The sequence below is a fragment of the Ceratotherium simum genome, chromosome 22 (genome assembly GCF_057802395.1).
Source record: "Ceratotherium simum simum isolate JZ-2026a chromosome 22, ASM5780239v1, whole genome shotgun sequence".
NCBI lineage: Eukaryota > Metazoa > Chordata > Mammalia > Perissodactyla > Rhinocerotidae > Ceratotherium > Ceratotherium simum.
Genome location: NC_141921.1, coordinates 35735739 through 35760172, shown reverse-complemented (window position 1 = coordinate 35760172; position 24434 = coordinate 35735739). Strand labels below are relative to the sequence as shown.

The 24434-nt window shown below is 50.0% G+C and overlaps 1 protein-coding gene across 1 annotated transcript; it reads right to left on the bottom strand.

The window, feature by feature from the left end:
* Positions 1-10161: 10161 nt before the first annotated feature.
* Positions 10162-23667, bottom strand: PLA2G2C (phospholipase A2 group IIC). The gene is made up of 5 exons (XM_014783746.2): positions 23587-23667; positions 21561-21705; positions 19641-19744; positions 10614-10803; positions 10162-10264 (listed from the first exon to the last, which is right to left on the bottom strand). The coding sequence occupies exons 1-5, from the start codon at positions 23624-23626 to the stop codon at positions 10162-10164; spliced, it is 582 nt and encodes a 193-aa protein (XP_014639232.2). The 5' UTR covers positions 23627-23667.
* Between the last annotated feature and the right edge of the window lie 767 nt (positions 23668-24434).

The window sequence follows — 24434 nt, the reverse complement described above, 5'->3', positions numbered from 1 at the left end:
ACTTCCTTATTTTCACTGAAAATTAAGGTTACTAAGGGTTAAGAATTCTAATCAATATATGTAAATAAAACTGCTAGGAATAATAAGGATGAAGAAAAAAATGATAAGTAAAATACGCAAGAACGTAGAATATATTTTTGTTAAGGAAAAAGAGGGTAATCTTGTCTTAAAGTAGTTGTTTAGAGGTTGTTTAAAAGTTGTTCCAGAATGAGAAAGAAGAAAATACAGGACAAAAAAAAAATTTGAGTGGGTATAGAAAGTTATAGAGGGTTTATGGGACAGAAATTTTATGTGAAGCCAAGCTGGCTAAGATTGAATTATTTTTAAGTTTTTGAAAATGAGCCCAATAGCGTACTAATACAAAACCAGAATTTGGTTTTTGCTCTGTCAAAACAACAAAGTTTTCTTGGATTATTGGTCTGCTCTTAATAAGACATTGTACAATGTTTTTCTCTACCTTTTGAGTAAACTGCCTAGGAAATAAAGATTTTGTGTTTTATCAGATTAATTTCTTGCGCTTATATTAATCGTGTCATTGATTAAGAGAAACTAGACCTCTCACTTTTAAAAAATCTAAGGTTTTCTTTTTTTGTTGTTTCTACATTTTTGACAATTCTGCCTTCCAAAAATCAAATCCTAAATGAAATCTTGATCTCAAAGTGACCTTGAACTGGTCGTTTCCAGAGGGCCCTCAGACAATCTCAAAGGATTTGTTTCCTCACCTTGTACAAAGAGAGATGTTAAAAACAATTTGGTTTATTTGACCTGTTGAATTGCATGACAGGTGCTGTCAAATAAGAGCAGATGCTTTAACTTTTTCTAAACTATATTTATAAATATTTTTAGTTAATATAAATATTTTAGAAATTATATGACATTCATAGAAACTTGTTGATGCCCTTGCTGTCCACAAAATGTCCTAGTATAATGTTATCAGCCATAATTCCAGTTATCTTAATATGGTTTATGTCACAGAGACAACAAAATTTCCTTGTCAATTGTATTACAATGAACTCTCAACAGATCTTTTTTTTTTTTTTTTTTTAAAAGATTTTATTTATTTATTTTTTCCCCCCAAAGCCCCAGTAGATAGTTGTGTGTCATAGCTGCACATCCTTCTAGTTGCTGTATGTGGGACTCGGCCTCAGGATGGACGGAGAAGTGGTGCCTCGGTGCGCGCCCGGGATCCGAACCCGGGCCACCAGCATCGGAGCGCGCGCACTTAACCACCAAGCCACGGGGCCGGCCCTCAACAGATCTTTAACCACAGCCATTTTAAGTCTTTTGTTATTCACAGATACTTATTGTTTTCCTCTGATGCTTTTCTGAAAGCTCATGCAATCAGCTAGTTACTAAAATGCTTGTCTTCATCAGAATGGACTATTTCAGAGACCCATGGATAGGACTAGGACAGGTATTCTGGGGAACAGGCTTTTGATGACACTGAAGAACTCTGAGCTCATACCATGACTGAGTAAGGATTTCCAGAACTAGTAGAGAAGTTGATGGGTTTATAAAACTGCTAACCTAAGATTAAACAGAACAAGAATTAATTAGATGGGACTGAATGAACTGACAAAGGTTGACTGTGGTTTTTGTCTGGAACATTGATCATTCTTTAATGTTCTGTTTTCTGGATTTAAGACACTCCTTTCCCTTTTGTCTTAAACTGTCTACAACTCGTGACAGTTTAGTAGATTATACTTTTGTAAACAGAAATGAAACATTTATCATTTCTCCCTGCCTGATCCCTCCAGAATTTGGAGACTCTTATTAAGTATTCTTGTTTTCATGGCAATATAGTTATTTGCATAAGTTCAATAAGAATCTGTTTCCTTATAACAGAACATAATTGGAAACGATTATATTACCAAAGCTTTGACTAGAATGTCGTATTTGAGAACGACGTGCATAGAACATGATTTAAGGAACCAGGGTTGACTTTATGGAGTCAACACTTACACAGCCCTCTTGCAAAAACCAGCCTGGTACTTGGCTTACAGAGTTCCCAGCATCACAGGTAAGGCAGGTCATTTCCTGGAGGACCCAGGAAGCTTAGGATATCTAGGGGTCCTTGAGGGCAGAGGAATTCACGCAATCTATGGGTATCGCAAGAAAAATGTGGTGGTGAGATCATGGCTTGTCTTCCTAGCCTTGGGAGGCTTTAAAAAGTCTAGTCTGAGATTCTTTATGAAAGGTTCCAGCAAAGCAAACTCAAAAGGGTCTACGTGGTCAATTACCCTATGCTGCCCTATGTAAATAATCCCGCCAAATCTAATGAGATCAGGCTTATTTTGTAAACAGGAGTCTAAACGGGGGGTGATTAGAGAGCGAAATTTTCCATGTTTCAATGGGAAACTATAACGCACCCTCGTGGGTTATTAAATTATAGTCCTGTTCACTGTCTTTGAGTTATTGTTTGCTTCTTGGTTAACTCCATTTTCCTTTCTACTTTGTTATCTGCCTGTAAATGGGACCGGATTCTGCCCTCTACACATTTTGTCCGTTCTTCTAGTTTCCTCCAAGATCTGGCTACAACTCTCCAAATTAACGTTTCCAATTTTCCTCCCACCCTCCTGACTTGAAGTCACTGAGAACTAAAACCCGACTGCCCAGATCCTTACTGGGCCCATCTAAAGAAACCCTACAAGCTGACGCTGGATGCTTCCATGCTCTTCTCCGAGAAACAAACACGACTGTGACACTGACGACTGTGCCATCACCAAAGACACTCAAACTACAAGCCAGGAAGTCTTTTGGACTGCCCCTACCATCCTCACTTCACCATCTAAAGATGCTTCAGGCTCAACATCTAGAAATCTCGACTGGCTGCCCTCTGGACTCAGAACCTGGGTTTAGTCTGCTCCAACCGTTGTTAATCTTTGTTTTCCTTTTGCTTTCACAGAACTTTCCCTCATTTAAATGCCTGACACTTTGCACCATCCAGCAAATATCCTCTACTAGCAAGTCGCAACAGATGGTTCTGCTGGTCACCAGTGAACTAAAAGTGACCGACTGAGAAATAGACTCGTATTTTTCAGAAGAACATCTCTGAATTGAGCAAAGAGGAGGGACTGACAGAGAGTCTCTCCTCGACCGGACTTTAGTCAGGCTCCTCTGAGACCTTTCTCAACTAGGCCTTGACCTTTGGCCTTCCGTGTCCATCTTCGCATTGCCTGGTTGTAGCAAGACCCCTGCTATGTATGTCAGGTTAGCTGGAATCCCCCTCCACCGTCAATACTGATCAAATTCCTCATTCTCCACCATACGTGATCACCATGACCTGCCTTCAGCAAGAATCCTGTTGGGTCAAGAATCCCCTACCCTCTTAGCAATTTTCCATCCATTGACCCCCCACACTGCTCCTTAGCTATAAATCTCCACTTTTCTTTGTTCAATTCAGAACTGAGCCCAGTTCTATACTGAGGTGTCTTTTCTCCCATCATAATAGTTCTTGAATAAAATCTGTTTTTAGCATTTTAACCTCTGTCTGGCTCTGATTATCTACACCACCACCTCTGCCCAGACCTAAGTCAGCCTTCTCCATTCGGAGGATCACCACCCCTCCCTGCCATTCTTCAGACCCCTCCAGGGAGTGGCTGCCAACTCTTTTCTAGGACTTGGGCGACACCTGGTGGTCACGATAGGTCACCACCAATGCTGTGCTCCACACCTCCGGTCCCTCTGCTTCTGGACGCCAAACGAGAGACCCTGCCCCAGGCTGGCAATGCCCAGATGATCGGCGTCTCCTCCACCATCTTATCATTGCCACCAACATTGCCTCTCACAAAGAGCAGACTGGGTGCAACCTGGGCTCTGCCACTCATGGGCCACGTGGCCTCGGGCACCCACTTCACCCCCCCAGTCTTGATTGGCCCCTTCTGTAAAGTGTGGGTAATAGTGAAGAGCACATCGTGGGGTCTGAGGATTAAATGAGGCCACAGAGGAGCATGCCCCTGGCACAGGGCCTGGTGTGGAGAATGGAAACTGTCAGTGCTGGTGACTGGGGCCTTTGGATGCGTGTTGGGCCAGAGGTCCTCAGGGCCAGATAAGCAACCAGTAGTAGGTAAAAGGAAGGAGCAGCTGATGGAACTGTATGTCCTGTGACAGTCTCTCCAAAATGGAAACCTGACAGAAGCTAAGCTGTGTTTTAGCAAGAAAATCTGGCTCCCTGCATGTGGGTGTGAGGGGGAGGGGGAGGGGGCAGAAGGAGGAGGAGGGGAAGGAGGCAGTAGGAAGGCTCTGGGGGCACTTATTGCCCCAAACCCACAGCCGGGCAGCCAGTGCCTTGCCCGGCCCTGGTCTTGGCTGGGCCTGGGAGCCACCACTCCTTCACGCTCAGCACTGACTATGAATGCAGAGAGGTGGCCCTTTCCTCCCCAGAGGCTGGCACAGCAAAGCTGGCTGTCAGCTTCCCCAGTGGTAGCTTTCTAACAAGCAGCTGACGCCACCAACTGTGACAACCAGCCAAGGTGGGCATCGGGAGGCAGGGGCATACAGTACAAAGGCACAGGCATGTGGCCCTAACAACAGCAACCCTGCCCCAACACCCTCCGCTAGGCAGGCAGTCAGGATCTCAGGACGTCAGGGCCCGGTAAGAAGAGCGGGATTTATTAAGCACTTACTGTATGACCAGCACCGGGCTCAGAGCTTTGTGTGTGCCATCTCGTTTAACCCTCTAAGCAACCCTGGGAAGTGGGACTATTAACAGCTTCGTTTATAAAAGGAGGAAACTGAGGCCCAGAGAAGCCAAGTAAATTATTCAAGGTCGCAACGAAAGCAGGGTTTGACCCCGACTTCAGAGCCTCAGCCTCAGGGAGCGTCCAGTCAACCCCCTCATTTTGAGAATGGGGATGGGAAACAGAGATTTAGAATCAGAAGACACGGATTCCCATTCCAGCCCCACCTGCCCTCTCGGACCCTCCATTGTCATCTGTGAAATGGGGATGAATAATTCCTGGGATCCCTCTGATGATCAACAAGACAGTGAATGAGAAAGAACCTCAGGAAGGGTTTTCTTTATGATGAGGAAACCGGGGCCCAGAATGAGGAGGGGGCTCGTGTGAAGTGGTCCTTACTCCAGCTTCCTTCCCGGAGACCCGGGCCTTCTCTCCAGCCTGTCTCCCCCGACTCCTTCCTGGCCTTTGCCCAGGCCATTCCCTCTGCCCGGAGCACTCTCCTCTCCTCTCTGCCCGCCTGGCCAACTCCAGTTAACCTGCAGGTCTGGACCTTCGCTGACCAGCAGGTCTGGATGGGGTGCCCCCAGGTGTGCCTGCCCCGGCTCCCCACTCCTCACCATTATCCCCTATTTACCTGTCTGTCTCCACCTGGGCTGTGAGCTTCAGGCGGGGGAACCTCTGCTACTGCCCCGGAATCCCCAGAGCCCAGCCCAGTCTCAGCACACCGGATATTTGTGCAATGGGTGGATGAATGAGTAAATGACACCACACAACAATTTAGCAGCTTAGCCAGAACCAGAACCTAGGCCTCCCTCCAGGCAAGTATTTAAGCCCTTGGAGCAGCCTCCTCAGTTACTGCCTCCCCCAAGTCTCTCCAGTATTGGATTCCTTCTGGGACAAGCCTGTGGAGGGGAGTCTTAGGGTGAGGGGAGTCAGACAGCACTGGACTCAAGTCCCTGCTCTGCCGTGTGCTAGCTGTGTGGCCTCGAGCCTCAGTAAACTGGGGATTTCAACAGCACCTGTCTGAAGATGGCTCAGGTGGACTATCTATGAAGGTAGCCCTGTGCCTGGACAGGGTGAGTGCTCAGAACCTGGGGGCTGCTCATTCCAGCAACCAAGGCTTGGGGTCGTGTCTGGACTCCCCTTCTCCCCACTCAGGGTCCCAGGGCCTGGCACCCGCCCTCCGCCATGGCTCTCTTTGTTCTCCCATCTGGACATGATATTGCCTGGCCCATCCCAGGAGCCACCAGCCAGAGCACTCGCTGACCTAGAAACCCAGTCGCCTCACTCCCCACCGCACCCCAACTGGCTGCACCCCTCCTCCAGGGCCCGCAGCCATGCCCATGCTGCCTTCTGCCACACTCCCCATGTCTGCTCATCCCCATGCCTTTCAAGGCTTCGCAGACACCCCAGGAGTGGGAACAGGGGACAGCGACTCCGCCTGCCTCAGCTCACACGCACACAGTCAGCCCTGAGCCCAACGCCCGCCCGTGGTGGAGGGCGTGCCCCCCGCTCCTCCTCTCCGAATGTCTGACGGCTGCAACCAGACAGCAGGAAACACGGCTGATGAAAATCTCCCGAGAGCTGTTGTAAAAACACATCTCATTCAAAGTCTGTCCCTTTGAGACAGGGCGCTTGTGCCAACCACAGTGCCAAGTGACGAAGGGAATGAACACTCTTGAGTCCCTGTGATCGCCACGCATGTTAGTTATCACGTGCTGTGGTCTCAGCTGTCCGTTTTGCCCACGAGGACACTGGGGCTCAAGAAGGTTGAGCTGCGCAAGTTCACGCAGGTGGAAAGTGGCGGGCTGCTCAGAACATTGGACCCCCACTGCTCCCGGGATCAAGCCCAGACTTCCCAGAGTGGCCACAAGGCCCTCCTTGGCCAGCTCATCTCTTCCGCTCGCCCTAAAGACCACCCCCCACATTCCGTGCTCCCCACTCTGAGCTACTTGCAATTCCTTCACATTCCACATTCTCTCTTGACCTCACGTCATTCAACACACACATCAGTGACGAAAAAGGATGCAGTCCTTGCCCTCAGGAGCTTATTATCTAGAGGGGTAGATGGACAATGGACAATGGATACAAGTGACTGCATAGTGCATTGGGTGACAGAGGAAAGAACTGGAAGGACAGGACGAGGGAGAGGGAAATGCCAGTGGAGAGTGGGCGGCATTGAATAGGGTAGTCAGCATCAACTTTATTAAGGTGAGATTTCAGCGAAGACTTGAAGGAGATGGGGAGTGAGCCATGTGGGCAGCACCTTCCAGGCAGAGGGAACAGCCGAGGCAGAGTCCTCAGGAGGGTATGTGCCTGGCGTGTTCAAGGAACAGCGTGGAGGCCAGGGAGGCTGGGGTGGAGTGAGTGCCAAGGAGAGTACAGGAAGGGAGGTCCAGGTGCTGGATGGCCTGTAGGGCACTGGAAGGACGTTGCCTCTTACTGAGAGGGAAGTCGGGGAGTGTGAGCTGAGGCATGACAAGGTCGGATGCTGCGTAGAGAAGAGATTGCAGAGTCCAGGGCGGAAGCAGAGAGAACGCTGAGGGGCAGCTGCAGGAACCCAGGCACGAGGACCTGGTGGCGCAGACGGAGACTGCAGCCGTGAGGGTGATGAGAAGTGGTCAGATTCTAGATCTTTCCCTTCTCATTTTAATTTTTTGTGTACATTTTACTTAAAAATTTTTTTAAACATGTTAATATTTTATTTTGACTTTTCATATAAATATTTTATTTTGACTTTTCATATAAATAGTACAGATAGACAATTAAATTAGAGTTATACTGTAGTTTTTTTAAAAAAACCTATCCCTGTCATTTAACAGTACATGGTAAACATTTCCACGTGTCATTAAAATCATTAAGAAACTTAATGCATAACTTTCCAGGTACAGATGCACTACGACCCTTTTAAGAATTATTCTCTTTTTGGACATTTAGAATGTTTACAAATATCCTCCACCATAAATAATGATGTGTCATACTTCATCATTCATCAATTTGATTATATATATATTTTTTAATGACAAAAGCTTTATGTTATGGAAACCAGAAATATATAAAGGAGATCATTTTATAATACAATTAGAACGTGTTTTAATTCCATCTTCTTGATTTTTAAGAAGTTATGATTCTTGAAGGTAATGCTTTTTCCATCAATTTGGGATTTTTTGTTTTGTTTTTATTGCCAAATGATATACCACATTTTATTTATTCATTCGTCAGTTGATAGATGAAGTATTTTATAAATACAGAATCTAGATGTATTTTGAAGTTGGTGCCAACAGATTGAATGTGGGATGTGGGATATGAGAAAAAGAATTGGACACGCAGGTTTTTGGCCTGGGGGAGCCACAGATGGTGGAGGGCCCCGCAGCTGAGATGGGGAGAGGCGGGTGGCAGAGGCGCTTGTGTTTGTGTGTGTGGAATTACTTTCCATCCTCTACTGGGAGGCTCTGCACACCCCACTTGGCCTTCCCAACTCCTCCTCATCTTTCAGAGGAGCTGTCAGAGCCCCGCCTTCCTCTGGGAAGCCTTATCGGACCCTCCTGGATGGTGGTCATTGCTCCTCAAGCCTAATTCCAGCATTTCTCAGCTGCCTTTACAAACATCACCTGTTGACTTGTGTTGCCCCAGTCTGAGAGCAACGTGGAGTCAGATGCATCTTTGTTTCTCCGCCCTTCGCACAGCCCTGGCTTGGAGAAGGCCCTCAACGTGTATTTGAGGGATGAATGACTGCCTCCCAGGAGAGCCGGCTTTCCCAGGGAAAGGCGATGACATCCCCCATAGTCCCACCTCGTTCCTCGCAGAATCGGCATGGACGTGAGCGGGGCTTGGGTATCATCCCGGGCCCATTTCCTCTATCTTACAGCTTAGGAGCCGAGGCCCAGGCAGTGGGAGACGGCCTGGATCTCACACTGAACCCCTATCCCCCATGCTGAGCCTGGCCCCAGCCTCTCTTCCGCCTCTCTGCCGGTCGCCCAGATACCTCCTCAGTCCGGAGCTGGTCTCTGCTGTGGTCAGGAACCCCCCAGGAGGGGAGGTGCCTGGCTTGGGTACAGCCCCCTGGTTCCATGTCTGCCTTTCTGCAGCCACTCCTCTCACAGACCTTTAAGACCCCCGCTGATGCCCACGAACCTCAAGCTTCCCTTCAGCACTTGTGATTACTACAGCAGGCGCGGGCGGGGCATGTGGGAAGACTAAACCAGTTCACCGCATGACCATGCGAGCCGAGCCAGGCAGAGCCCAGGACCCTGGTTCCCAGACCCTCTGCTTCCCCTTCTGTCTTCACACCAGTGACAGCGTCACTCCATCCAGACTTTAAGTGTCTGCACTTGAACTTGTAACAGCTGTTATGGCTCTCAATGTTCTCCCAGGACAGTTAGATTTGATTTTGTTTGTTTGTTTTCTTTAAATCTGACTCCCTAATGCTCAGCACTGGGCCTGATGCATAGCGGGGGCTCAATAAATGTTTGTTGGGTGGCTCAGTGATTACAGCCGTCTGTGTGTTCTCCGTTATTACATGAGTATGGCCTTTCTCCTTTTACATCGATAAGGTTAAGGGGCGGGGCCACGTCCACAGTGTTTCTATGGCCTCCAAGTGCAGTACAGTGCTGAGAACCCAGGAGTCTCAATGAATAAGACCAATTATGTCAGTGAGTTACACTATGTAAAAACCACACCAAAACTTAGAGACTTAAAACAGCAGCCTTTATTTAGCTCATGATTCTGCAAGTGGGCAATCTAGCCTGGGCTCAGCTGGGCAGCTGTTTTGGTCTCAGTGAGGCTCTCTCATATGTCTCTGGTCAGCTACGAGTTGGCTTTGCTGATCTTTGCTGAGCACCTTCCCATGTCTGAGGTCTCAGCTGAGACAACTGGGATGACTGACTCTGATCAGGGTGGGCTCCCATCCTCCAGCAGGCTGGCCCAGGGTTTTTCTCATGGTGGACCACTCTTCTGAGAGAGTGGAAGTGCACTAGACCTCCCCAGGCTTGGGGACTGCTCGACCATCCCTTCCACTACATTCTACTTACCAAAGTAGGTCACAAGGCCGGCTCAGCCTTAAGGAGTGGGGAAAACAGACTCTAGCTGAGAAGCTGAGCATTGTATCGTGAGAGGTGAGGATACAGAGAGGTAAGAATAATTGTGGTCGTTTTTGCAACCTGCCACACCAGTTGGGCATTATAAAGATCAGAATCCACCCCAGTTAGATCACTTCAATATTTATTAGAATTTAAGTCTGATATAACCAGGAGCTTCTAAATTTGGATGGAAACATTGGATACCTCTGATCCCCTCTCCCATGCCCTCTTTCTCCATTTCTTTGCCATCCGCCTGGACCAGGACATCCGCACAGCAGCAGTGGGTGCTGAGGTTCCATGGTGCTCCGTCTCCTGAGAGGTGACAATGGCATCAACTTCTCCCTACCTGAGGGTTTCAGAAGGCAGAACTTGAGAAAATGAGAAACAAACTCCAAGTGAGCCTCTCAGGTCCTCGGCGTGGGTGCCACGACCTTGTTTTCCAAAATGTCTGCTTGGCTCCCAGCTCGATCTGGGTTGTGGGCTTGGTTCCCAAGTCCACCCTGCATCCTGATTATGGGGTAGGGGTGGAGGCAGAGTTTAGGGTAGATCCTGGGGTCTCTCTCCTCCTGGAAGCTTCCTGGGATGGGGGTTCGGTACATCTACCTCGACACCTTGTTTTATTGCTTGCTAGCATTGACTGCTATTGGAGGGTATCATTTATTTGTGTGTATATTTACGGTCTGTCTCCCTCCATAGAAGGCCAGGGCTTTGTCTCTTCCATGGCTGATCTCCAGTCCCCTGATGCCGAGGGACAGAGGAGTGCCCTAGGCCGGATGCTGAAGCGTGAGCTGCAAGAACCGGAGCCCGTGGGGAAGATGTGAGGGGCTTCCTGGAAGATTCTGGAGCAGGTGCTGACCAACAAGTGGACCCCGGGGCCCCACAGCACTGGAGTTTACGCCTGCCGCACCGGGGCCGGCTGGAGAACTGCTTGAAGTTTTTCTCGTAGGTGGGCAGGCTCTCTTTGAAGCAGTATGCAGATTGCTTGTCACACTCGCAGGCCCTCAGCCCACAGAGGCAGGCAGCACCAGGACCGAGGGCACATTCACCTGCAGAGAGACAGAGGGTCACCGGGGGCTCCCAGCCCACCCCCAGGGTTTGGTGCTAAGGTTGGGAGAACAGGGAGCTCCCTGCAAGGGGTCAAGGGTTGAAAACAGAAAGGAAAGAGACTGAGAGTCCTTTTTTTTCATCCCCAAGCTCTTCCCTGATCACACGTGGACATGCCACAGCACTGGAGTAAGGAGAAGCCTACAAGGAAGCAAGAGAAGGGAGGAGTGTGGGCTGCAGGGAGGGCGCCCCGAGTCAGTGCACCTGGGCAGCACACAGAACAAGGTAACGGGACGCATTTTCTCAGCACTCATCTCATATTTCCAACGGCTTGCTTGACATCTCACTTGGACGTCTCAGCTGTCTCCAACTTAAGACGCCCGAAAGGGAACACTTGATGTAAATGCTCCCTCCGCCCACCTAGCCTGTCCTTCACCCACACTCTCTGCTCCATAAATGGCACCGCCTCCTACTCGAGCCAGAAAACTAGCAGCCAACCTCGATTCCTCCCCCCTTTTCACTTTTCACATCCAGTCCACCAGCTAGTTCCACTGATTTCTCTACGTTTAAAATATTTCATGCTCTGCCTTCCTCTCTGCATCTTCCTGGCCACTACCCCAACCCCTGTCACCACCAACTCTTCCTCCCTGTTGCTGTTAGCACCGTTGAGAGGATTCCGACTCCTAGTGACTCTGTGGACAGCAGAGCGGAACCCTGCCCGGTCTTTTTGTCCCATTCTCTCACCTTCTGGTGCTGTATCAGACAATGCTCCACTGTTATTCACAGGGTTTTCATGCCCAATTTTTTTGAAAGTGAGTGGCCAGGCCCTTCTTTCTAGTCTGTCTTAGTCTGGAAGCTCCGCTGAAACCTGTCCACCATGGGTGACCCTGCTGGTATTTGAAATACAGGTGGCACAGCTTTCGGCATCACAGCAACGTGCAGCCGCCACAGCATGACAACCCTCAAACGGGTGGTGTGGTTTGCTGACCGGGAAACAAGCCCGGGCCATGGTGGTGAAAGTGCTGAATCTTAACCACTTGACCACCAGGGCTGGCTTCTTCCTCCCTAATGGAAGGAAATAAACAGGGACCTTCTTTTTTTTTTTTTTTTTTAAAGATTTTATTTATTTATTTTTCCCCCCAAAGCCCCAGCAGATAGTTGTATGTCACAGCTGCACAACCCTCCAGTTGCTATATGTGGGACGTGGCCCCAGCATGGCCGGAGAAGCGGTGCGTCGGTGCGCGCCCGGGATCCGAACCCGGGCCGCCAGCAGCGGGACCTTCTTAAAATGTAACCTGAATTAGCTTCCCTCTCCTCCTTAAAGCCTCACTGTGGTTTCCTACCATTTGGGGAAGACATTCCAAATCCTCGCCATGGACTCCAGAGCAGGCGTGCCATGACCTGGCCCTCGCCAACCTCTCCATCCTCATTCTGCACTCTCCCACCTTTGCCCTGGCCAGGCACACTGGCCTCTATGTCACATGTCTTGCTCCATCTTGTCCAGGGCCTTTGCACTCGCTGTTCTTTGTCTAAAACACCTCTCCAGGATCTTCATGTGGCTGGATCTACCCCACCCTTTGGGTCTTGGTCAGATTTCCCCTCCTCAGAGAGGATCTCCCCAGCCACCTGATCTAAAGCTCTGTCCAATCATTCTCCCTCACATCCCCATTTATTTCATTCCTGGTACGTTTCACAACCCGTACTTCTCTTATTTGTTTACTTGCTTGTGTCTGTCTGTCCCCAGTGGATACTAAGCTCTGTGAGGCTGGGACCTTGTCTGTCTTGTCCATCACAGTATCCCCAGCATGCAGAACCAACGCTGGCCCATAGTGAGTGCTCAACAAACAGTGGTGAATAAATGAATGAAACCTCTATGGGCCTTTGGGATCAGGTGTCTGCCCTTTGTCTGAGTCACCACTAGAAGGCGATCTTTTATTTAGTAGTCAGAGCTGTAGTACTCCGTGTGTGTGTGTGTGTGTGTGTGTGTGTGTGTGTGTGTGTGTGTGTGTAGGGGGTGCCTAAGGCACAGTTTCCTCTTTCTAGATAACTCCAGCCCGGTTCCACTCTCTTTCGAGGGTTGGCAGACAAGAAGGGAGGCAGCCAGACTCCCTGGTTGGCCGACCTTGGGCAAGTCAGCTTCAGTATCCTCATAGAAAATGGTGATAAAGATAATAGTGTCAAAAATAAACAACGGTGTCTACTTCACAGGATGGCTGTGAGGATTTTCGTCGTTGTTCTTTACAGATGGAGTGGTGGTATGTCCCCAGCACACAGAGTGCTCTGGAAACGCTTGTTAGCATTAGGATGGGGCACCTTAGCCTCACACGTAGGAAAAAGAAGTCGGACCCAGCGCTGGCTGTGGTCTGTTTGTTTGTCTTCGTCCCTCTCCAAAGTCCACAGTTCCTGCGGGAAGCTGTCCTCCCACAGCTCCCTGGAGACTTGGTTTCTCAGGACACGTTGACAGCCGCCCTACGCTTCAGCGGCACCTCTCCGTTCACCCTCAGGAAATGTGCCAGCGATGTTCACGCCTCGCTTCTCGGCTTCTGCTGCTCCCACTGTTCCCGACGCCTGGATCACCTTTGCCCTGGCACTCCCTCTTCCCCGTCTGTGGAAATCCTTCAGGATCCACCAAGCCCCAGCCCCCCAGAGAGCCCCACGAAAGCCCCTGTCCCCGTCCTCATCCAGGCCTCTCCCCTCGTCTGTACCCAGCACGCCCCTTGCTTCCCCGCCCAGGGCAGCTGCCGCGGTCTGCAGGGGCCCACTTGGTCGTATGGCTGGTCCTCTCAGGGGACAGGGCTACTTGGGTGCAGCGCCCCGGCCCATTCAACCTCGCTCTCTTCCCAAAAAGGCCAGGCGCCCTATGCTGTCACTCACCAGGTGCTGTCTCCCTGGAAACCTGAGAGGAGACACTCTTCTCGCCCTGCCTCAGCCACCTCCTCTCCCTTTCCTCTTCCTTGTCCTTCCTCTTTCTATCTCTTTGCCTGCTGTTCCTCTCTTTTTCTTTTCCATCTCAGTTCTCCGAACCTCTTTCTTCCTTTCTTTCACAGCTCTCTCCCTTCGTTGCTTTGTCTTCAGATCCTCTCCAATGCGTGGAGTAAAATTTGCTCCTGACATCAGCTCTACCTCTCATGGTTTGCCCAGTCCCCAGACCTTCTGGAACCTATCTTGAGCAGTGGTCTATGGCTGTGGACTGTCATTTCTGCAGGCATCTGAAGCTGTGGTAGGATCAGGCCTGTCACAGCCTGGAAGAAGAGGCAGCCCTAGCCCAAGAAATGCCATCTATGGAAGCCATCTTTTCAAAACAAGCCTAGATCCAGATTCTGCATCTTCCAATTTGCTAATGGGGAAACTGAGGCATGAAGAATGGAACTGATGGCCTCAGGATATTCCTTCTCATTCCATGAAACATAATTCCTCAAATGAGACAAAGCAAGAAGGTCTCCACTCCTGCCTACGGCCAACTCAGACCACCTGCCAGGCCTCTAACCATCTACGCCCCAGGCCTCTGTCCTGGTCTCTAAGTTCTCTCCTTGGGTGCTCTTGTTCAGTCTCAGGGCTTTAAATACCATCTGAGCACTGTTGACTCTCCAATTCTCATCCCAGCCCAGACATGTCCCTTGAGCTCTAGGCTCCAACGTGCTCACATTCACTTGACTTCCCCTTGGGTGTCCGATATGCATCTCAAATTCACCCAGGCTCATGCCAAGCTCTTGCTGTGTCTTCACAGTCTGCTCTTCCCCCATCTGCACAAGCTCAGCGGATGACACCATTGTCTATGGCTGCTCAGGCCGAGAATCTTGGATTCAGCCTCTCTTTCCTTCATACCCCGCATCTAATCCATCCACAGGTCCTGTCAATTTACCTCCAACACACACACATCTGACACTTCTATCTCCACTTCACTACCCTGCCCCAAGCTGTGCTAACTTCTCCCCAGTGCCCACTAATGGCTCCCCCTCTTTCCTTCCCTGCCCCCCAACTTCTCTGCACAGTGGCCAGAGTAATCTTTCTAAAGCCAAATTAGTGCATATCACTCCCTGTTTCAAACGCTCTGATGGCTTCCCTCTGTGATTGAAGTAGAAGGCGAGCTCCTTACCCCTGTCCACCCAGCCCTGCAGGACCCAACCTCATCTCCCCTCACTTCCTGTCTTCTCTGCTTCTACCAGGCTGGCTAAATGCCACCTCCTTAGAGAGGCTTTCCTCGGCCACCCAAAGTGCCCATCCTTCCCTCCCCCTGCTGTTGTCACTGTTTAGCTTGTCACCTTGTCTTAGATGCTTCATAGCACTTGTCACTACCCAAATGTATCTTTATTTCTGAATATTTTATGGTCTGTCTCCCAGCCTGAACGCCAGCTCCTTCCAGGCAGGCGGCTTATCTTTTCATTGCAGATCTTCAGCCTCGAACACACAGTGAACGCTCCCTCACTATTGGTACCGCCTCCCTGGCTGGACTTGCATGACCTGAGAGGCAGTGAAAGGAGCCCCATCCCAGGAAACAGGAAGCCCAGCTCCAGCTCCAGATCTTCCACCCGCGTGCTTTAGGATCTCAGGCAAGTTTTTTGCTCCAAGCCTGTTTCCTCAGCTTTCAAACGGGGATAAAGATAATTGCATCAACTATTTCAAGAGTTTTTCCATTCATTCACTCATTAAATAAACAGCTATTGGGTTCCTAACATGTGCCTGGCCTTTGGCTAGGGACTAGGGTTATAGGTCTGAGCAAGGACCCCACATTGCATATCTGGGGGCATCCTTCTCTGGGGGCTCTATGAGCATGAGTGCCCCCCAACAAGGCAAGCTTGCTCCCTGGTCTCACGGAGCTCACCTTCTAGTTGGGGAGAAAGTCAATGCAGAAGTAAACAAATAAGTAAACAAGATAATGTCAGGTAGAGACAAATGCTAAGAGAGAAAAAGGGTGATGTGTCAGTGAGCAATACATTCTGTACTAAAGGAGAAAGATCTTTGCAAACTGCAAACTCCAGTGGTTACCATGTTCACCTTCCCCCGTTGGCAGAGGGAGACGTCAGAGGCTCAGAGATGGAGGTAACAGTGGTACCGTTGGCTGGAACCCAGTCTCTGCCTCCCACAGCCAGGCTCCTCCCTGCACAACATATGCACGCATGTGTGGGTGGAGGGGGTGTCACCGCTGGCTGATCTTAAAGTCCCTTGCAAATGCCAAGCCCTTATGTAAGCCCACTCAAAGGAGGGATAACAACCATCCTGGTTGCCCAAGAGCAGCCTTCCCCACCAGCCCCAGGGCTCAGGTCACAGGCCTTTCTCTGCCCTGATCTCCCAGCGACATTTAGAGAGGTGGACAGACCCGTTGTTTTTCTCTTTTCCCTCCCCTGCATCCCCAGCAGCCACTGGTTGCTAGGCAACTGGGGACCAGGCTTGGGTGTGGGATTTCAGAACTCGGAGGCTGGGGAGGCAGTTAACCCTTGCAGGGCAGCTCTTTGAATTGCAGGGTGACTGGGGTGGGGGGAGAGGTTTTATTCTATCACAGGTTAATGGCATTAGGTTGAGGGGATGCAAGTGCAGAGCAGATGCTTCAAAGAAATCTCTCAACAGTAATAAGAAAAATTCCCAGGGCTTTTCCATAAAATAAAGGGGAAAAGAAAACTTAGATGAAAAAAGAAATCTCAATTTCTAAATTAACTAAGCACCTGCTATGGGCCAGACCCTTTCGTCGACCCTTACAGCGACCATATGAGGTGCAGATTATTGTCTCCATTTTACAGATGAGGAGACTAAGGCCCAGGGTGGTTGTGTAATTATCCAGCTAGAAGGGCAGACGCTGGGACGCAGATCCAGCTCTGCCTGACTCCAAAGCATGCGCTCTCTCTGGGCCTCTTAGCAGGGTACACAGAGCTAGAACAGAAAGATCTGGGGCATTACAGAGGAGCAAACTCCATCTGCTTTTCTTTGCCTCTCCTGGGCCAGGGCTGAGCGTTCTAACCGGAGTCCTGCAAACAATAAGACTTGCATTTGTGTGAACCCTCCAATTAAGCGCATCTCCATCACCCTCCCGACCGCCCCTGCCACTGGGGAGGGAGGGCAGTGTGCATGGGAGCACCAGCTCTGGAGTCAGAAGACCTGGGTCCAAATCCTGACTCTTCTTTCCCTTGCTGTGTAACCTTGGCCTTCTCTCTTAACCTCTCTGAGCCTTAGGGTCCTCCTCAATAACGGGGAGAACAATGCCCACCTCCAAGGTTTACTGCGGGGGTTCAAGGTGCAATGTGTGAAGCGTCTGTCACAGATGCTCATCAACAGCAGCTGCTGTTACTGAACCTATTTTATGGATAAAGAAACTGAGGCCCCAAACACTCAGGCCAGGAAGTGTGTTCCAGAGCACTGGAAAGGCTCAAGACACATGTGTTTTAATCTTGCCTGTTACTTGGATCAAACCCTTCTTCTCTCTGGGCTTCAGTCTGCCCATCACTACAATGAGGGGTGGGTCTGGATGGTCCCTAAGGGCGTTTTCAGCTCTGGAGAACACCAAGGGAGCAGGGCCGGAGGCTGCCTTCTTCTGTACCCCTGGCCCCTGGCCCAGTGCTGGCTCTGGATGGGCACCCAAGGGACACAGTCAACACTGGGCAAGTGAATGGACGTGCCTGGGTCTCCCTTGAGGTCTCAGCACATATCAAGAGCAGACCTAGGATTAGAACCCAGTCACCCAGCTCCCAGGAGCAGGGGCTCAGCAAGGTGGGGGTGTGTACTCACTGGCGGGGTCAGCTGAGGAGGGGATGCTGATGACCCGGTGGTGACGGGGAAGTGTCCCCCATGCTAACTTCCTAAGAAGGGCTCTGGACTCCAGGAGCCCTGGTCAAGCTTCAGGAGCAGCTGGCTGCTGCTGCCTGGCAGGGAGTGGCACCTGCAGAAAGCACAGGCCAGGCCACCTTTCCGGTCCAGCTCCCAGCCCCTGCCTGCACCTCTTGCACGTGCTAAGGCGAGGATGTTTCCGTGTGGTAACTCCCAGGGCTCCAGCCTCTGCCCCAGGTCACTCTCCTCCATCTCCTCCATCTTCTGGGGTCCCGAGCTGTGGCTCTGGTCCCCACATGGGAGGGTGAAGAGTGTTGATAGGGAAACTACTCCAGGTGCAGAGTGCCCAGGCCGGCCTCATGAGTGCAGCCAGCCCGCAGGAGCCGAGGGCAGAGGCTTGGTCTGGGCCTGGGACCACGGTGCAGGAAGGCCCTTTGTACCTGCTGAAATTCCTCAGGGCACTCTTCCCTTCTTCCTCGGTCCCTGCACTTTTGGGGGAGTTCTTTCCTCCTTGAGTTTATATTTTCTAAAAGTGATGCCTTTTCAACGATGTTAAGGTAACACTTGACGTGACAGATGTTAAGATCAGGATGAAAAGAGGTAAGACGAAACCGAGAAAGCGAGAGCATGAGCCAGGCTGAGAAGAGTCAGGGGGTACCTCTGTTGTGTGCCCCCTCCCTCACCAACCAACAGCCACACTTCCCGGCTCCTCTCCTCCCCGCCCCCAGTGTGGGGCCCAGAGGGGTGGGAGGAGGTGGTCAGAACCTTGGTCCCGGGCCCCCGGAGGGCATCATACGCCAAAGCAAACAATGCTTTGGGGGCAAACTCCTCTTGTCTCCGTCGCCGGCCCCTCCACTTGGCCCTGATCCCTTCCCATCTCCTGGACGTGGCTTTGGGGGCCTCACAGAAGAGACACTTTGCTTTAGGCCTGAAGATGGTCATGGCCAGAGAGCTCCAACACAGGAAGTCTCCTAGAGCTCACATAGAAGAAAAGGGGTTCTCTCCCCATTGACAGTGTGCCCAGGGGCACGGGGCTGTGGAGGCAGAGAAGCAGAGCTGGAGCTCGCCCTCCTGTTGCAGGGGACTGAGTCTCCAGCCCACTACATTTTAGGTCTCACCACTGGGACCAGGGAGACTGCACAGTCCTAACTCTTGGTGGGTCTTGGTGTGTCCTGAGCCGGAGCCCTGGGTGGGGGCACTGGGGAGACCTGGGGTCTGAGCACTGAGCACCCACTAAAAGTGGGGAGATGAGGGGAAGGGAGGTGGTTCCCTGACCTCGGGAGGAGACAGATGAACTCCAAGATACACTCCAGCTGTGAATAAATACACTCGGGGAGGAAAGTGGTCCACGCAACTCCACAAGGCCAGGCAGGAGGCGAGATGCACGCTCTAAGGGGCATTCAAACCACTGGCTCCACCGGAATGAATGGCATTTGCAAGACGGCTCCAGCCCAGCGCTTTCCAACATGCTTGCTCTTTAGACTGAACTTGCCCCCCACACACCCAGAGTCCAGAACAGGCTGCGGGATATTTGGGGCCGCTCCCCACGTGCTGGACACTCAGTCCTTGCCCAGCCTGTCCTTTGCCCTCCTCCTTGCATGGCCTCGATGGCATGTGACTTCCCTTCCCTGGCCCCACCTATTTACTCCTGTGTCCCCCGTGGCACCTATCACAGTGCTTGGCATGCAGTCGCCCTCACAAATATTTGTTCATCTGAAAGACGGCCGAACTCCTTTGTTAACACACGACAGGCACAAGGAGCAATGTTCTCAACAGCAACAGTTGCCACGCGAAGCTGCGAAATTCAACGTACTCTCAAGTTGACAACTATTTATTGAGCACATACTATTCACCAGGCACCAGGCTCCGTGCTCCTGGAGGGTGCTGGAGATACAGCTGTGGACAGGAGAGACCAGAGGGAGACCAAGCAAGGACTCGAATGCTCTGATTCTCAGAATTGCTGCTTTCCATCCCAAAGCACTTGGAAAAATCTCCTTTCCTAAAAGTTCTCTGGGTCTGCGAGGAGGCAGACATTAAGGAAAGGCTCAGGTTAAGACGTTTCTCTACAGAGAAGGCTACTCACAGACCACGGTCCCGTTGGCGATGTGGAACTGATAGCTGTTCAGCACGGGCTGGCAGCCGAGATGCTTCAACTTCTCGTAGCAGCAGTCGTGCGCCAGGCAGCATCTGGGGGCCAGACCAGAGGGAGGTGGGGGCCTTCCCTGTGGGTGAGGCCCTGGAGGACCAGGCAGAGGATGGGTGAGGACTCACCTGCCTCCTCCCCTGAGCGAGGAGGCGCTGAAGGTAGGGAGGTAAATTCTTCATCATATTAAAAATAATAAAAACAACCACTAACAGTGAGTGAGCCCTTTCTAGTACCTCCTGCCGTCACAGCTCCTCACAGTAACCCTATGAAGTGTGATCATTGTCCCCATTTTATAGGGGAGGAAATGAGATTCAGAGAGGTGAATTTACCAAAATTATACACACAGCAGGAAAATGATAGATGCGGTACTCAAATCTAGGTCCGTGTGACTCATTCCTTCACTTAATGACTTTTTACTGAGTACCTACTGTGTGCCAAGCTCTGTGATAGCTTCTGAGGAGACGACTGAGAAGCTAAAACATACATGACCCTTCAGTCCTTGCTCTCATGGTGTTCAGAGTCGGCCAGGGGCAGGAAGGGAGAACACTGGAGGAGAGAAAACAGCTGGGCAGGCAACGGCCTCAGCTCATTTCCTCAACCAGCGCACAAGGGGCAGGAAGGCAGAGACCTGGGACTGGATTCTAAGCCATGAAAAAGAAAATGCTTCTGCTGATGCCCTGGGCCAGACGCTTCTGTCTTCCTCTCTCACCATCCCCACCTGCAAGTTGGCTCTTTGCTGTCTGTCGTCTTTGGCTTATAGTGTTAAAATTCACAGCAGCCTTTGAACTTGGAAGGGCGGGCACAGAGCATCAAAGGGCCCAGACTTTGAACAGGCAAATTCTTGTTCAAATCCTGACTCTGCCACTCACAGGCTGCGTGTCTTTGGGCTTTGCCACTTGGCTTAGTGGGTCCTCATCATTGTCACCTGTGAAATGGGGATGGTAACACTGCCTCGGCCATTCACCGAGAGGGTTAAATTAGGCCCTGGGTGCAAATCATCAATCCTGGTGCTCAGCACATGATGGGCACTTCATCAGCGTCAGTTCCCCTCCAGGGCTCTGGGGTCCTTCCAGCCGGAACATTCCATGGTCTCATGAGCCCAACCCAGAGGAATGAAGCCCCAGGAGTGGGGGCATATTTATCGACGCTAGATTGAAAGTGGCGAGGAACATTTTGCTTCTTATTTCTTCAAATGAAACAACATGCAAACTCTCCTGTTTGCTACCTCCCATCTCCTCGCCAGATTACACCAAGCTGCACTTTTTCTAGGAACTCACACTCCCTCCCAGTCCTCAGGAGCAGGCCTGGCAGCCAAGTTTGTGCCAGGTGACCTTACCCGGAAGGACAACTTTTCCAAACTGGGCCCCTAGGATTCTTTCTCCCAGAATATGGAATTAGGACCGAGAGACAGAGAGTCAGCCTTGCTGCACCTATAATCCTAAAAACTGGGGAGCTGAGAGAAGACCCTGTTTGATCACGAGGACTGAGGACTGAAAACATTTCTAGAGCTCTGAGCAGGACCGACTACGTAATTTGTGAGGCCTGGTGCAAAATGAAAACGCAGGGGTCCTTGTTCAAACATCATTGAGAATTTCAAGATGGTGACAGCAGAGCAGTAAACCACGTGCCAGCCCTTAGGAACACCAGCCCTGTGAACTGCATGGGCCACACATTCAGGAAGCCAGCCCTGGCCCCGGGTTCCTCAAGACCTTCCTTTCACTTCCATTCAGATTTTTTCTTCTGTGCACATGAACTGGTTTCTGTTACTTGCAATGCAAGAGTCCCATTCCCTGTCGCTTTAAGCATGGATTTCAAGGCAAATCAAATGACAGGAGGCCTCGGAGCCTCTGCACGCACCTGTCAGTGTCATCCACAGGAGTCCCTTTGCCCCCAAGCCCACAGTAGCAGCCATATCCGTAATATGAGAAGAAGGCACTCCGCCCAGTGATGTGTTTGACCATCCTTTGAAACTGCCAGAAGCTGCTGTGGGTGAGGGCCATCACTGCCAATGAGAAATAAGGAAGATGAAAAGACGCAATGAGTGCCATGCCCCTTGGCGTCCGCTGACTAGATGCTCTGCATTCGGGACATCAGGAGACCCCTGTATGGTGCATGGGCATGGCTGTGATCATGGGCCCCTTTAAGGGAAAGAAGATAGGATCAGATCTACCACGTGTCACAGCTAGTTTCTTGCTAGCCCAGAATGAGAACCCAGTTTCCATGACGTTCAGGACAACAGTCTACTATCAACTCCAGTCTTCCCTCCAAAAGTAAAAACCCACCGTCCTGGGCAGAAACACCTTGGGTCTAATGAGAAATGGGAAAGTTCAAAGCCAGAAATGCCGGTCCCTACAAATATCCTGGGGCATTTACAGTCTTATAGGAGAAACAAAATACTTTAGGGGCAGAAAAGATGCCCTTGATCCCTTTTTTTAAATGGCAAATGATCCAGCAATTTTTACTTCTGCAAAATGCTTATAAAAGTGTGAGGAAAAAATATATATGAGGATGTTTGTTGCAGCATTATTTGTGATATCAAAAAATTGGAAACTACCCACATATCCACTGACAGGGGGATAATAAGTAAATGATGTCTTAAAAACATATTACTTTTAATAGCACTATCTCTAGGCAATGGGCTTGAGGAAGTAGGTGGAGAAAAGAACAGGCAACATTTATTTTATATATGTTTATGCAACTTGATATTTTTTATACTGAGCATTTATTACTTTTCTATTAAATGTTTGAAATACGTGTGTGTGTGAAGGCCTAGGAGAATGTATATCGAACTCTTAAGAGTGGTCATATCTGGGTGTAGGAAAAAGATTGGGGTCTGGGAAGGATGAAAAGAAGTTTTATCTTGTCACTCTGTACTCACTTATTTTACATTTTAATTACAAGCATATATTAATTTTGCAGTAAAAATAAAATAAAAACATGAACTTGAAGAAGAAACACAGAGACAGAGGGTTTGGGGACATTTTCCTAGGAGCCTTCCCGTCTCACTTTGTGGTTTTGGATGCCTTATTGTCACAAAGCACCACAGAGGGGGCCAAAGCCCAGAGATGGTCACCGCTGCCCAGCAGGCCCTGGAGAGAGGGGGGACCACACTCAGGCGCTGATCTTGGGCACACATTGTGGGGGCTGCAGAAGTGGCCCTCCTGCATACGGGTGCCCCCACACCATGATCTTGAAAACTGTAAATTCCACAACTGACTAAGCGAAAATAGGAACCCCATTTTTGACATTTTGACTTAGGGACATAAAAGTTATTGCTATGTAGCCGAAACATAGAAAAATGGATTTAGACAAATCTCTACTCAACTAATAAAACCAAAGAGTTGAAGAGTTTTCCAACAGACCCAGCACTGTTCCTAGTAAGTTCTCTTTCACTTAGCAGAGGTACGTAATCTGATCTCCTGGTAGCAGTGACTTACAATTACCAATTATTCCATAAGTCACCATAAGACTGCCTTCCTGTTAAGAATTAGTAGTTGCTAAATTAGCCAGATACATGTCTGCGGTTTTGTTCTGGAACCCACGTGACTTTAAATAAAGGCAACTAGCATCTAAAGGAAAAAAAAAGACTCCTGAAGGGGGTGTGTGCGGTAAAACAGTAGTCAAATGCCCTCTTTCATAGCAAATAGTGAGCAAACTTTGGTTTCCCAGAAATTTTGTGAGATTCCAAAACTGGGGATCAGCCCGTTTTGCAGAAGAAACAGAAGCAACAGGACTCCGGTGGGGGCCCGCTCCACTCCTGATTCTCTGTTTAGTGGCTCGTGATTTTCCCTCACCAGATGCCGCCTCAGGAGGGGCCACCGGAGACACAGACACCCAGACAGGAGGGCAGCACCTTAGAGCTCTCCCAGCTGCTGCTACTCACGGCAGGAGGCGAAGACCACAAGAACCCCGATGACCTTCATTCCCGAGGAGACCAGGGGGCCAAGGCACCACGATCACACCTTCCTCTGCTCCTGAGGGGTCTGCCAGTTGAACTCCTGTCGGGGGAGGAAACCACCAAAATGAGGCGAGGCCAGGTGGGTGCAAAACCCCCACCACAGCACAGGCCTTCAAAAGCCCTCGTGGAGGGCTCAGAGCAATGAGAGCTTTTTCAAACCTAATTACCTCTGAATATGATACCCCTTCTGGTATTTAGATCTAAATATAAAGATAAGAAGGATTCAATAGTTTGAAAAGTGCGAGCGTTTTTTTTTTTTTAATTTCCTTCCTTGGCAACCTTATCCCTTCAACTTTTTTTTCTTTTGAGGAGTCTGTATTTCCTCTGTTCCCAAGTTTAAGGCATATACAGTCAAGAGTTGCTTAACGACAGGGATACGTTCCGAGAAATGCATCATAAGGCAATTTCGTCATTGTGCAAACATCATAGAGTGTCCTTACACACACCTAGACGGTATAGCCTACTACACACCTAGGCAGTACGGTACCAATCTTATGGGACCACCGTCGTCTATGCTTCCGTCATTGACTGAAACGTCGTCACGCAGCGCATGACTGTAATGGGTTCATGATGGAAATGCAGCACAGGAAAGTCTGGCCCCATTTGCACGTTGGTCCCCATGTTTTCCTTCCTTGATACCCAGGTGTCTTATTCATAAACTTAGCCCCTGTGGACCTCCGTTTCCTCTCCTATAAAGTGAGACTAAAATTACCTATCAGCAATTGCAAACATTTAATAAGAAATTACTACATTCTGGGTGCTGTTTTCTTTAA

Coding starts and splice junctions, on each gene's coding strand:
- PLA2G2C (XM_014783746.2), bottom strand. CDS start 23,626: ATGAAGGTCATCGGGGTTCTTGTGGTCTTCGCCTCCTGCC. Junction 10,804..19,640: donor CGCCAACGGGACCGTGGTCT/GTGAGTAGCCTT, acceptor GTCTCTCTGCAG/GTGAATGTGCCCTCGGTCCT. Junction 10,265..10,613: donor GCCCCGGGGTCCACTTGTTG/GTCAGCACCTGC, acceptor CCCCATAATCAG/GATGCAGGGTGGACTTGGGA.